General features: G+C 36.1%; 3 protein-coding genes across 7 annotated transcripts; 1 reads left to right on the top strand and 2 right to left on the bottom strand.

The window, feature by feature from the left end:
- On the bottom strand, positions 825-3996 carry LOC105177426 (protease HtpX homolog). Of its 2 annotated transcripts, XM_011100584.2 has the most exons (9): positions 3608-3987; positions 3444-3501; positions 3104-3171; positions 2513-2692; positions 2250-2346; positions 1828-1937; positions 1615-1748; positions 1354-1539; positions 825-1192 (listed from the first exon to the last, which is right to left on the bottom strand). In XM_011100584.2, exons 1-8 carry the CDS (start codon positions 3923-3925, stop codon positions 1404-1406), a joined length of 1101 nt encoding a protein of 366 aa, XP_011098886.1. In that variant the 5' UTR covers positions 3926-3987; the 3' UTR covers positions 825-1192; positions 1354-1403. The 2 variants fall into 2 exon arrangements, with proteins under 2 accessions (XP_011098886.1, XP_011098887.1); XM_011100585.2 differs by lacking the exon at positions 825-1192 and having other exon boundaries at positions 1398-1539; positions 1615-1750; positions 3608-3996.
- On the bottom strand, positions 4427-7971 carry LOC105177427 (B2 protein). 3 transcript variants are annotated; one of them, XM_011100586.2, is made up of 6 exons: positions 7815-7971; positions 6044-6615; positions 5732-5832; positions 5531-5614; positions 5319-5429; positions 4427-4874 (listed from the first exon to the last, which is right to left on the bottom strand). In XM_011100586.2, the coding sequence occupies exons 2-6, from the start codon at positions 6612-6614 to the stop codon at positions 4833-4835; spliced, it is 909 nt and encodes a 302-aa protein (XP_011098888.1). In that variant the 5' UTR covers position 6615; positions 7815-7971; the 3' UTR covers positions 4427-4832. The 3 variants fall into 3 exon arrangements, with proteins under 3 accessions (XP_011098888.1, XP_020554881.1, XP_011098889.1); XM_020699222.1 differs by having other exon boundaries at positions 6044-6597; positions 7815-7967; XM_011100587.2 differs by having other exon boundaries at positions 6044-6658; positions 7815-7965.
- LOC105177428 (mitochondrial import receptor subunit TOM20) lies at positions 10580-13362 on the top strand. 2 transcript variants are annotated; one of them, XM_011100589.2, is made up of 6 exons: positions 10580-10769; positions 10864-10942; positions 11425-11594; positions 11669-11716; positions 12024-12110; positions 12997-13362. In XM_011100589.2, exons 1-6 carry the CDS (start codon positions 10674-10676, stop codon positions 13129-13131), a joined length of 615 nt encoding a protein of 204 aa, XP_011098891.1. In that variant the 5' UTR covers positions 10580-10673; the 3' UTR covers positions 13132-13362. The 2 variants fall into 2 exon arrangements, with proteins under 2 accessions (XP_011098891.1, XP_011098890.1); XM_011100588.2 differs by having other exon boundaries at positions 10585-10769; positions 12994-13362.

A 13991-nucleotide genomic window follows, 5' to 3' on the forward strand; every position in this document is an offset into this window, starting at 1 on the left:
CGGACAAATGTAAATCAATGGATCAGGTAAAGCAAATCCAGGCCCAGATGATTGTCACCTCCTGCATTCATGACACCTTCGCTCCAGCCGCTTACTCAACTTTTGCGTTCTCTCTCTCCGCTTCTGGGGACCTTAATTATGCTTTGAAGCTCCTAGAACATACTCATATGCCTGGAACACTGTAGCTAGAGCACAAGCAAGTGGTTCGAGTCCTTCTGAAGGCTTACTTCTTTATGCTGACATGCGAAGGTGCGACGTTTTACCTGGAAAACACACAAGTTTGAGCGAATCTACTTTACAGCAATGGATGTTGATGGGAACTGTAAAGTACATAAATGCTGAAAGCCACTTCGTTCCAGAAGGCAAAGCTGCTGTCGAGATTGTTGCAGGAATCTCTGTTGGTGTACAAACAGCAAAACTACTTAACCAGGGGCCCAATTATGACTTGGAATTCATGCTTGGAGATGCAAATGACCCCTGCTCTGGAGATCTTATGCTCGGGGTTATAGCAGGATCTTCAGTTCAGAACTTTACTGTCCATAGTAACGGAACTGGAGCAGCAAAAAAGTAAGCCTTGACATTTAAGGGAATTGGACCAGGTCCAACCCCGATAAGCTTTCAGAGCTATACGCAAGACAGAATGAAGAGGGCGTGTTCTATGGTCCATTCATTGATGGTGTTGTTTTACGTGTTTCGAGTTGGTACAAACCGGATATGCATTGTGCTTTCCTGATTGCTGTGCTCCTTGTAGGCCTTCTACAAACAAGTGGGCTAGCACAATCATTCATCATCTTCAAAAGATTAAACAAGTGAGATTTGCGATTATGCCAAAACATAGTGCAGATTGGATGGTTGCTGATATTTCTTTCGCAGTAGGGAAACAAATGACTTGCTTCCCAGAAGTTTATTATCATTTTCAATCATCTCAAAGTTTCTGAAAATTACGTAATATCATATACAAAAGCAGATCATTTCGCTGCTTAATCACTGATCAATACCACTCGAGAAGGTATGTAGATCTATTGTAGAAGTAATGTTTCGTCCCTCGACTCACGTCCACCCAACCTAAAGGGGCAATCTCGCACCTTTAGTAATGGAGTAATCCCACTGTGAAATTCCAATAAAATATAATACATATTACGCAACAACCATATTCAACATATCCCCATTTTAAGTGTCTTCCTTGAAGTATCTGCACAGGCACAGAAAGGAATAATTATCAACTCATTTGTCATAAATCAAAGTATTTACTATCTGGACATAAAAAATTCATTGCAAGGAAAATATAAAGGGGTTTTTGCAAGCAGAATTCAAATGTAAGCAGCAAAGACGGTTTGGAAACTTCATTTATACCTGTACAAAAGACTCGAGTATTGTTAATAAATTCCAAGCCATATACAATGCTAAACGTTTTGCACTGAATTGACCCACTCCACACGTTTTAGAAGAGATTGATACTCTTTGCTCCTGGACCATTCATCAATCTCACGTGCACGCAAAACCGGAAGAGGATGTGAAAGTTGACTTGTTTGAGCATTCCTGAACAGCAATTAACAGGTAAACCATCTAGCATAAATTAACGTCCAACTTTCATAGCATGATTACTTTGCTAACCTTATATACCACCCAACTGGGCTAGAAGAAGCCTTCTCATAAGAGCGAGCTTGCTCCAGAAAGGCATCCACATTTAATTTATCCGCCATAGAGGGACAGCCACCGGCTAACTTCATCAGGACAGAGATGACCACCTCTTGTGGGGGCACAGAGGGAAGGTTAATTAAAAATAATTATAGTTAATCACACAGGATTAACCTTAAAAATATCTACCTTTGGATCTCGAGCAACAAGAAGTGCTGCCCGATCACAAGTAAGCTCTGCTGCTCGGAGCCAGCGGAAGAGCTGTTCTTCTAATCTCTGAGCAATCAAACTGCCGAGGCCTATGAGCAAGGAGCTTGTGAGACAGAGTGCATTACTAAGAGTAATAACCTAAACACTAATAAGCAGTTTGGCTTCCCAAAATCAAGAAGCAAAGATTTTCTTCTAATGCAACATTTGAGGTTCCATGCTGCACATAGCTTGCACCACAGAATGACATTATCCAGCTGATAACTGAATACACTCAATGACTTAACCAAACTTCAACAAGAAGTTCTAAATCTGACTGAAACATAAGGCAAGATCTTCTAAATCTGACTGAAACATAAGGCAAGATCTTCTAAATCTGACTGAAACATAAGGCAAGATCTTACCGGGTAAAGAATACGCTCCAAGAGTAAGAATATTAGCAAATGTGAGCCATACACCATGGTCACACTTCAGATGACCCAGCTCGTGAGCCAAAACAGCCTGTATGTGAAACAGCAAAAGAACATGAACAGAATACAATAACACTCGGACGCTCCAACATGTGACTTGAAACTACAGTTCAAGCATTGGCAAAAGTACGATTAGTTGCAACTGTTATACATAAAATGAAAAATAACAAGTGTCTATGCTAAAGAATATAAAATACCTGCAACTCCTTTCTCGACAAAAGCTCGACTAAGCTTGTATGAACAACAACAAATGGTTTTTTCCCACTGATAGCCAGAGTGTATGCATTGGGCACAGGACTTTGGCGCAAATACAAGTCAGGTGCTTCAATGTTCAGTATTCTGGCTGCCTCCACCAGCAACTCATGAAGTTCAGGGAGCTACAAAAAAAGGCCAAACCTAGTTACATGAGTAAATGAATATAAAACTAAACCTCGCCTGAAGTTAGCATTGAAGTGACCCCAATTAGCCTGGTTATAAGATGACAAAATCCATGTGTTAATATAAATATTTTCCAGTATTTCAAACTCTGACAAAGTTAAAGGATGAAAATTATATAGGAAATCATCCAAAACAATTTAGATTCTAAATGGTTATCATAAGTTATCACATATTCAGTAATAAAAACAAACAATGGCTATCCAAAAAATCCTTCATCGTGTAAAAGTGAATACCCTGCATTTGGGATTGAAGAGTCATCCTTTCTAATGCATTTTTAATTCAATGTAACAAGAATAACATAAACACACAAAATTAGAAACCAGTTAATTAGAATTGTCATTGCACTAAACCTGATTTTCAGAAACAAGAACAGATGTCCCTATATTCTCCAGAAGCATGACTTGTTCTGTAACAGTTCCTGCAACCACATATTGATTAACTAACACAAATGCACCAATTAGGGCTTCAAATTTTTACTCAGGCGCACCATTTCCATTCGATCAAGTGAGTTAGTTGGCAACCCATTCGAGTAATTTCAAGAGGCGGTTCAAAAGAATTATCAGAAATGAAATTATCGGTCAAAAGCGACAAAGCAGCTTAGTTCTCGCTCATATTTCCAAGTAAATCCCCAATAAGTTAAAACTTAAACTAGCTATTACTTTTAAACCAAGAATTGCTCAATCGTATTACCTAATAAAGCTTTTCCAATTTCGTTTAGCCCTGGAATCGCCCTCAGAATCAACGTATTCTGAATCACATAAAAACAGAATACCAAAGGATATGTATTTACACATCTCAAAGTGCTGAAAATAACTAAAAATTATTGTTATTCGAAAGTGCAACAGAGAAAGTACTTGTCTATCGAGGGGATGCCTGAAGTCATCTGCATCAAGATCGCGAATAGCAACGGATGAAGCAGCTCGACAAACAAAAGCTTTACTCCTCGGTTTGCTCTTCAGAGGCTTAAGCTTAAATCCACCAGGAAAGCTGATTAGCGGCTTATTTGTGGTACTGAAGTAGAAGCTAATCGGGGATAGTTTCTCCGAGCAATTAAGGGAGGGGAGAGGAATCGCAGCCATTGGAATTGGAAGTGGAGAGAGAGCTGTGGAGGCGTACGTCAGCGTATGAAATGAGAAGTCTGCTCCAGTCGTTCCATTTGGTAAAATATGCATACACGACAGAGCAGTTTTGTTTGTTTGATTCAACAGTATATTTCTGTCCACAGCCAGTAGTCCTGGTAACTATTTGCCGCCATTTCATTTTCGGTTGACTTTTTAACTCAATAACCACTGAATATCTGGGACTGGGAATATTTATAATATTATTACAAGAAAAACAACTTATATTTTATTGCGGAAAATAAAATTAAAGAATTAATGTGGTTTTGTAGGATCTGATCCTGGCCTGTCAATTAGCGCACATGAAGAAAGTTTAGATATTTTGTTTAGTTTGAATAGAGAGAGTTAACACTTGACAGAAATAATAAGTTTTTTATAATAAAAATTGTGGACATCATCTTTAATCAAATTAAAAATTCAAGAATGGACTCACTTAATTTGGAGGATAATGAGTCAAAAAATTCAGTCTTCAAATGCCAAACAGAAAGAAGAAAGTTGGGGAGAGTCCTCCCATCTCTTGAGCTTCAAGACGTATGGCATTTCAAGGTCTGTAGAAGACACCGAAATACGTTCCTTTGTTACTCATAATTATGCAAATAGCGTTTTAAGGGTATGCAGTATTGCAACACCTTCGGCACAACACAAACACAATCTAGTCATATTACAAGGCTTCCAGGCTGTTACCCAGCTTCCATTTTCATACACGAGGTCGTCTGTATAAAGATTACAAGGGTAAATATAGTGAAGCTACTTAAATCTTCACAAAGCACCATTACATTTATTTGGCTACAGACAAGCCAATCCTAGCCTCTAAAAGTCGCACAACAAGATTTTACCTCCCAAGCTTGCGCTCCATGGAAAATCTGTGAAAAGCACTTGGATGCTCCACAAAACTACAGCATAGACATACATTACTAAATTTGTTTATGCTGGGCTTGGATTAATTGTCGGCAACAGCATTCTAGACACCAGCTTGTTCGCAGAGATCTAGCAAGTCCAACGTCTGCAACATCCAAAATAGTATAAGGTTGTGTTAGGAATAATGGATTTGGATTTGACTAAGGATTTGAAATAAATCGATTTTGAATTCCTTTTATTTCAAATCAACATATTTGAAATCTCTTATTTTGAATTACAAGGAATTTGTGCAAGGATTTCAAATTCATTTGGCCAACGATTCTATAGCATCTCAAAGAGATCTAATATGACTAGGTTATTTAGGTCGATTTCAAATTCATCATAAATAGGCTTAAAATTTAATGGGTTAAATGAAGGGTTTAAATCCACTTATTTATTTTATGATACAAATAAATTAGATGGATATCAACTATGGATTGTAAACCCACAAGAGTCAAATACATCAATCCAAATGTACCCTAAGGCTAAATGAGTCCTCATGTATCGACCTCAGAAGAACAATGCTACGAGTGTAAAGATTAAAGCTAACCTCAGGTACAGAGAGCTCAAGGCGAAACTTGGGACCATCATAATGATGCAAGACTGGCCTAAAAGCATCTTCCTCCAGAGGCTTGCAGAGTTTCCTGACACGAATTCTCACCTAGTTGAAAATAACAGTTACCAAGTCAAGAATCAAGGTTAGAGAATATAATACAATTGCATGCAAAACTTATACTTGTAGTTCACATAATGTATTTGTACCTGAGCAGGGAACCTTGATTCTCCTTTGCACTTCTTGTCTTCCCAAGCAGTAGGATCAATGTTGGAACCACCAAAAGTTGTTGCCTTTGCAAAACAAAGTGAGAGCGCAAAATAACTTAAGACTTTGCAAAACCAGCCATGTTAACTCAGATCCCCCCCCATGTAATTCAAAAAAAAAAATTGCAGAAAATTGACGCATACCTCAAAGATACCATGCAATTGGTGAGTAGTGTAATTGTAGAGGAACAGAGGTAAACCAGGCGTTATTGCCCTTACAGAATCTCTATATCTTGGGGGCAAACCTACAAAAGAATGCCCAACGGTGACAACAGGTTAAAGATTACATATATTATGCAATCCAAATCAACACAAACGAAGAACAATCAACTTTGCCTGACATAAGGAAGCAAATAACAGTAGTTGCGTGTGAAAGGCACCAATGGGTGAAAATCATGGGACAAAAGCTATTATAAAACTTGGAATTAGATGCAAGGGAGAAAATTATATAACTACCAAATAGTTGTCTCTTCAAATCCTCCTGCATTGTGTCATTGTTGCAGACAAAGATATATCCACCAAGAACCTCATTTCTTGGCAGCGTCTCTGCGGCAGGTAAGGTCTTGAACCTTTTGTCAACTGCATTGTTTGAATTTACACTGTCCTCCTTGTTGCTAGTGGTGTTGCCGTTGCTGTTATTAGGCTCCTTGATGTGGTTGATATTGTTATATTTGCTTCCAGAAATATTTGCCAGAGAGCTGACATTGGGATTCTGATAAACAGCATTCATATTGTAAATACCAGTCCTCAATGAACTTTTGGTTACATTCTCATTCAACTTTGCCTCCAAATTTAACATGTTGAAGTTAAAACTTTCAAACTTGTTGTCCTCCTGAAATGCAAAATTATCCCTGGGCCTCATTTCCGCAGAACCCTTCGAGAGATCTAAGTTGATTCTTCGCTCCGGCTTTAACCTTGTCTGCTCAGCCAATTTTGAAGCCGCCACCAACCACTTGTGATCCTCTGACACTTTCGACTGTCCTCGGAGCTCGTCACCCAACTGCCAAAAGCTGTGAATACTCTCCATGCTGGAAAATTTAGAATGAATAGATATAGAAATTTCTCAGATATCTGAGAAAAGGAAAAACTCTGTCAATCAATATATATATATTTCCTAAATTATGCATTACATAAATGCACAATAGAAATATAGTAAACAATTAGTAAAATACAAGAAACAATAATTTATTGGTTGAGTTGCTGCTCAACGGGGAAAGAAGTTTCCACAGAATAATCCAATCTGGCAAATTTGACGATGAAACAGCAATGTTTAAACTGTTAGCCAACCCACAATATCAACTAGAAAATACAATTCCGGAAGGGAGTGAGATTCCTGAAGTAGGTGTTCATAGTTTCACCACTCAAAATTCCAAGTGCAAAGTTACTTTCCATTTACAAAAAGTATGACTAGTAATCAAATCCTAGGTATAGGATACTCCAGGCTTGATCTGAAATTCAAATATGAGGATTCAGTAAATATAATAGTAAATTACATGTGTCAACTTGTTTGACCTCAATAAACTCGAAAGGAGAATCCTGAAACCGGATAAGTTTTACCACTTCGATTATAGTATAAGGAAGCCAAATAACTACGCATTAATATGTCACATTTTCTATAGAATAACACAAACCCATAGGATAAGCTTGAACAACCCTCATCATGTCTTATAACTTCATAAAAACATCACACATCAAAGTATTCACTTTAAAACGTTATCTTTCCTTAAATGTCAATCCCAGGGCGGTAATGATATACATATATGGAAAAAAAAAAAGGAAAAAGAAAGAACGGGAAAAAATGAAAACAGAAAACAGAACTTAAGATCAAGTATCGCCTAAGAAGTTTTCAAATTTTATTTGAAATTTCCAGACTCTGAAAGTAGCTTCTTCAGAGTTGACCAACATTGAAGCTAAATAAGCTCCACTTAAACAGAAGTACATCCAAATCCATGCAATGCTGATGTAAAGAATACCCGATTGTGTCACAAACAGCAAAATGCATGAGCAAAAATGCAAGAGATTCAGCATTTTTACCCACAAGTTATGCATAAAAAGAGTTTTCAATAAATAAAATAATATTCAGGGACCTTTAACTTAATTTGACTGGATAAAATTAATGGATTAAATTCAACAGATCAGCAAAAATCAAGCGTTAAACTGTTAAACACAAGCCCTAGATTTAGGGATCCAAAGCTCAAAGCTAAAGCTAGAGAGAGAAAGTACACACCTTTATCCCCTCGGGTATGAATTACCGGAAGATGCGACAGAGGAGGAACAGAGTAGACGTTCCGCTTTTTATAGCTAACAAATTCAGCGGAATTGCCCTTGACCTGTTGCTTTATTTTCACAATTGGCACTGAGTTTTCGAAATATTTTGGGGAAAGCGACAAAGTTTCGTGAGCTACCTATAACTTGGAGCTCACACGCGCTTCCCACTCTCCTGCTTCTTGTAATAAACTTCAAGCTTCAAACTTATGAAAAAATAAATTGCCTCAAAAAACATATTTTTATAGGAGTCTTTGCGAGCAGTTTAGAAAAATATTTTTTTAATTTTTTACTCTTATAAAATACTTCTCGCTGCTTTAAGTTTTTTTTAAATAATTTTAATTTTATTTTGACTATCTTATCCTTATTATTATTTTTATATTTATATATTTAAAAGTTGATATTGGAGTTTTCACACATTTTGAATAATTTAACAATAATCAAATTTACACTTTTACATGTTTAATATTTTAAAATTTTATATTTTATTTACTATCTCATTTAATTATATTACTCCGTTCACATATTATTATTTGATTAAACATATTTTTTGTAATTTTTTTAAAAAATAAATATGAAATATACTAGTCGAAATAGAATTTATTATTTTTTGTGAAAAATAATTATTATTGACAAATAAGTGAAATAATAAGTAAAAAATAATATTTTTTTAACACATAGGGACAAATGATTTTTAATCAATTAAGTTTATTTTTTTTCCAAACACTATCCAATTTAGTTTTATCTAATTTTTCACCTTTTTAACAAATCTACTCACTTTTAATTCTGCTACAATTTTCAACTTTTTCTATTAAAAGTCACTTTTCTAAAAGTAGAAGTTTTTGCAAACACTCTCTACCTATCATTGTTATGATAAACAACATTATTTTTATAAAGAAACCAAAAGTGTAGTAGGTAATAAGAACCTGCAAGGAACAGAAACTTAGGAGGAGCAGGAGTTTACAAGGTGAAAAACCTACTGAGGAGCGGAAGCCTGTAAGATAAGAAAGTTTGCGAGGAGCGTAAACTTATTAAGTAAAGAGAACCTGTGAAGAATAAAAGTCTATGAGGAGCAACAGTTTGAGGATCTGAAATCCACGAGGTACAAAAACCTACGAGTTGGGGAGTCCTACGAAGAGAAGGAATATATGAGGTAAAAAGAACCGCCGTAGAGGAAAGAAACCTACAAGAAATAAAAGCTTACAAGAAATACAGAACGTATAGAGTGATGGAAACATACGAAAAACAAAGATACGAAAATTAAACCCCTTAGCAGTGTACGAAGAGGAACTTTTAATCAAGGTGATGATCTCAACAGGCAAGTGAGAACAGATGACAGGTGTAATAAAAAAGAAGATATCTTCTAAAGATTTTCATACGAGCTACTCAAATCAACATATAATCTATAAAAGTCATAATAAATGACATAACACAAATAAAAAAGCAGAAAACAAAAAGAATAAAGATAGAGAGAAATTTTGATCATACACTAATTTTTGCTTGCGTAGCACATTTTAAGCAACATCAATAATTAATTTAACCCACCGTGATTGTTATTCCTCCGAGCAAAGCTGACATTAATAAATAGTACAGATTGTGTATAGAATGATGTGCATTATAGGATAGCGTTTGCGCCGAACACGCGAAGTGGCTGCGAGTGCACAAGTATTTGAGGATGTAAAAAAGGAGTCAAGGAGCTATTAATAAAAATAAATTATTAATTGTTCGGAAGCCGTCCGATCAGCATTTCGAAATGAATGAGTTTAGGTGGAAGACAACCAGACAAAGAAACTGTAGATAGCCTTGGCTCTGAAAATAGTCTCAATTCATTCAACAGGAAACCCCTGCTACTCTAATTTCAAATTATTGAAATGCTATGATCCGTTGGAATTTAAATTATATATATACTAACCGTATTATGTTACTGTTATATGCATATAATAAATATTTTTTATATTATAAAATTGAATGTATACTATAAATATATAAATAAATATATCACATTTATCAAAAAAATAACAATTAATTTAAGAGTATTATCGACATAGTAAAAACAATAATATTACAAACTGTGGTTTTTGGAATAAAAAGTAATTATTGTTAATTTGTTAGTACAGTACAGATAATACAGTTTAAATTGAATCTAATTTGTAATTTATGTAGTGTGCGTATCTAAGTAGTTCTCCGTCATTCTTTGTTGCTTATTTGGTGGCAACAGAATATTTCAAATTCTATTCTCCCAAATTGTTTATTCCAAATATTTGGCCATCATCTTTTCTGAAGCATCGCCTTTCTGCTGTTAATTCTTGTTTTTCCCATTTAATATATAACATATGACATGACACAAACAGCGTACCAATAATTTACTACAAACAGTTGTGGTATACATTTTACATGCATATAATAAATAAATTTTGATATTTTAAAATATATTGTAAATAAAAATTAAAAACATAAATAAATAAATTACATTTTAAACAGGAAAAAAATATTAAAGAGTATTATCAGTACAAAAAGAAAGAAATTGATATAGTCACCATCTGTTAAAAATAAATAAATAAATAATTTTTTCTTTTTATATTAAGTAGGATTGGGTGGAGTTGAAACAGAACTCAGCCCACATTCATTTGACTATTGAAAAGGCCGTACGTTTATTTACAGTATGGCCAATCAGTAAAACTGTGTGTCCACTGTTTCAAAGCCCAAAGGGGCTCTCCAAATTCGTTATAAAATCACAACAGCCCTAAGCAGAGACCCCTTCTTTTCTTCTGGAGAAATAAAATCCCGAGAAGAAGGAAAAGATTTATCAGTCGACGGAAACATGGAGATGTCAAACGATTTCGATCGCCTCCTTTTCTTCGAGCACGCTCGCAGAACAGCGGAAGCTACCTATGATAAAGACCCTCTGGATGCTGATGTACGTATACGCTTTTAGGAGCACTCTCCTTGTCTAGTTTTTCTGTGCTATTTCTTTTGTTAAGTACTAATCATTGTTTAACTGGTTTTTGCAGAATCTCACTAGATGGGGAGGAGTGTTGCTCGAGTTATCGCAGTTTCAGAACGGTGACGAGTCGAAGAAGATGATTCAAGGTTCAATTCCTACTCTGTAATACCTTCTACTTTCTACACTAGTTTTTGAATTTTTTTGGTTTGCCTTGTGTTAGTTTTTAGCTGAACTGCAGTACAACTGTTTTTGTTTATGAAACTAATTGAAAGGAATGTACGTTACGGAGTCGAGAATCTGGAGTTTGAGTTTGGAATAGTGATGCAGCTACTCTGTTACCTTCTATTTTACTGTGTTTGTCCATGTTATATTAAATTCATCACAAGTCTGTTGAAATTATTTTGTATTAGTTAAACACGATTAGAAATATGAGGCGCTCATTCTTTGGAAATAATCTAGTCAATCATCTAGCAATATATATGATAGAATAGTGATATAATGTTCTACATATATTTTGTGTTGAATGTTATATCGCATGGATGTGCATTTTTGGCTTGTTTTTAGGGTAATAGAGAGGCTGGAAACTAGCTCTTCATTTCAAAGCTTGAGCTACTTGAATTTCTTGTAGATGCTATAGACAGGCTAGAGGAGGCACTGGTTGTTAACCCTAGAAAGCATGATGCGCTCTGGTGCCTCGGAAATGCATATACATCTAATGCTTTTCTGATACCCGATCTTGATGAGGCTAGGGGTGACTTCCATAAAGCAACACAGTACTTTGAGCAAGCATATGAACTGGTACATTTAGTTAAGGACTGTTTGCTTATACTTTCAAATTTCTTTGCTGAATTACTCCCAATTGTTCGGTGCAGGAACCACAAAACGAACTTTATAAGAAATCTTTAGAAGTGGCTGCAAAGGTACATTTACTGTTGTTTCTCTTCATCATAGTCTTGTACTCATCAGCATCTTGTGTGGATGGATTACAAATGAATAGCTTTCTCTCTCATTTGTTTCCAAGTATAATTTTGTGACTTGTTGAGGTCGTGACTATTTGGCATTGCTTGTTTGTTGTCATTATATGATTTGTAATATACCCTTTCTACACATTGTCTGAGCATGAGTAAGAACAAAATTTTGGGCTCCAACTGTGGTTATAACAATACATATCTTGGCTTCCTCGGATATAAGCATATTATGTCGACTTATGTATTTGTTTTTCTTAAGGCTCCTAAATTACATGTGGAGATCCACAAGCATGGTCTAGGTCAGCAGGGTATGGCTCCAGGCCCGCCGCCATCTTCTACTACAAAGGTAAAGCATCTATCTTTGGATGTTTGAATGCAGAAATATGCTTCTTTGACCATCTGCGATTATCTTTGAGGCTGCATTTGATTTTGTGGAATCACGGGGGATTTTATGGTCAGTTTAGGCTAAGCTTTCCTTTTGTTTTTAGGTAATATAACAAAGATTGAGAATACTTGATTACTAATGAACACTTCCCAAGTTTAAAAAGAGTCCAAGGATCTCCTTTCCTTTCTCAATTAAGGTTTAAGCTAGGGTAAAGCTGATGAACAGTTACTCCTCCCTCATTTTTGCTTTTCGTCCCTTCCACATGCTAGTGCTAAACCTAAATTTGCTGCCAGACACGCCTGCCTCACCTATGTTTGCACAGATAAGCCCTTTGCCAAAAGACCTCATTGTCCAGGCATTACACTAATGTCTGCCACCTGCCCATCCTCCAGGCTTGCCACTATTCAACCCCCTTTTACCTGGTCCCAATCACCACCCTCATTGCTAACTCAGAAAGGCTGCTCCACCTTCATTGTTTGACTTTAAGTTTGAGTTATATGTGGTGATATTTGTGAATCCATACTGACGGAAGATTTGATAGTATACCAAAATGCAAAATGAATTCTTGAAATGAAGCGTTTGGTGTTCTGTTTTTGAAAAGATTACTTCTGATAGCTAATATTGTCTTATTATCACCTTCATCCCCTCCTTTCTTGGGGCCAAAAGGAGGACTTGTAAAGTGTAGACAACTGAAGCAAATTGCATTGTGAATTTTTATTACCTTTGCTCATGTTGATTCAGTTGTTTCTTAGTTTATTGCTAGTTTAATGGTAGCAGTTTTTGGACCACCTTATTCTTGGTAGCATGCGACTTATTTAATGATTGTATGCTACATTTTCTGCAGCAGCAGCAGCAGCAGAGCACAAAGAAGAGCAAAGGCAGCCAACTCAAATATGACATTTTTGGATGGATAATCCTTGCCGTTGGCATTGTGACATGGTTGGGATTTGCAAAATCTAATGTGCCTCCACCTCCGAGATAAATTGGGGCATTTGCTTTCTATGATTTGGCTGGTGTCCTCTGCTCCTGCCAAAAGGAACTCTTTGGGTGGGTGGGATTGTCTAGAGAGTCCCAGTTTCTTCCTTTTAGTTAAATTTATTTAACATAGGCATTCGGCTACGTCAGTCTTCCTACTGTTTTATTTGTCTTTCCTTTTTATGTTCACACTTTAAGTCTTGAAGCATTTTATCTATATTTGTTAGCTGTTAGCTAATATTGATATTTGCAATTCTTTTATTTTCCGAGATGCCCTACCATACGCTGCATGTTGATTTGTGCTAATAGTTATGATAGCCCTCTTTCTTTTTATTATTTATTTATCATTTTTGGTAGGTTTTATATTAAATATTTAGATAGTAAAAAGTGCTATTTCTAATAATTCCGTGCCTTGGATTGTTCTCAACACCATGCAATTTTCCCCCGCGTGTCGATTTTCTTTCATGTTTTTATCTGTCTGCTGAACTCAGATGATCGGTTTTTGGAATTTTGACCCACCTGCTTTTTTATATTTGTTCATGTTCCATGATCTCAGAGAGATCTGTGAGGACGATTAAAAGTGATGATTGCGCTTGACATGTTCCGTTTGCCGCCGATTGAATGTGCTTGAGGTAGGCCTGTCAATGGGTCAAAGTTGCCCAAGCCCAAACCCATTATAATGGGTCCAAGTCCAGACCTGGACCCCTATCTTTAAATTAGATTTAGATCCATAGAATTAAATTAATTGTGTCTGGGTCGGGTAAAATACCCGCTCTTACCTGTCAAGAACCAGACTCAAATTTCCCATCTTCTTCATGAATGCCATACCTCTGGATTCACCACTCTCTGTCAAGTTTCAACTCTGCC

This window comes from Sesamum indicum, linkage group LG15 (genome assembly GCF_000512975.1).
Source record: "Sesamum indicum cultivar Zhongzhi No. 13 linkage group LG15, S_indicum_v1.0, whole genome shotgun sequence".
NCBI lineage: Eukaryota > Viridiplantae > Streptophyta > Magnoliopsida > Lamiales > Pedaliaceae > Sesamum > Sesamum indicum.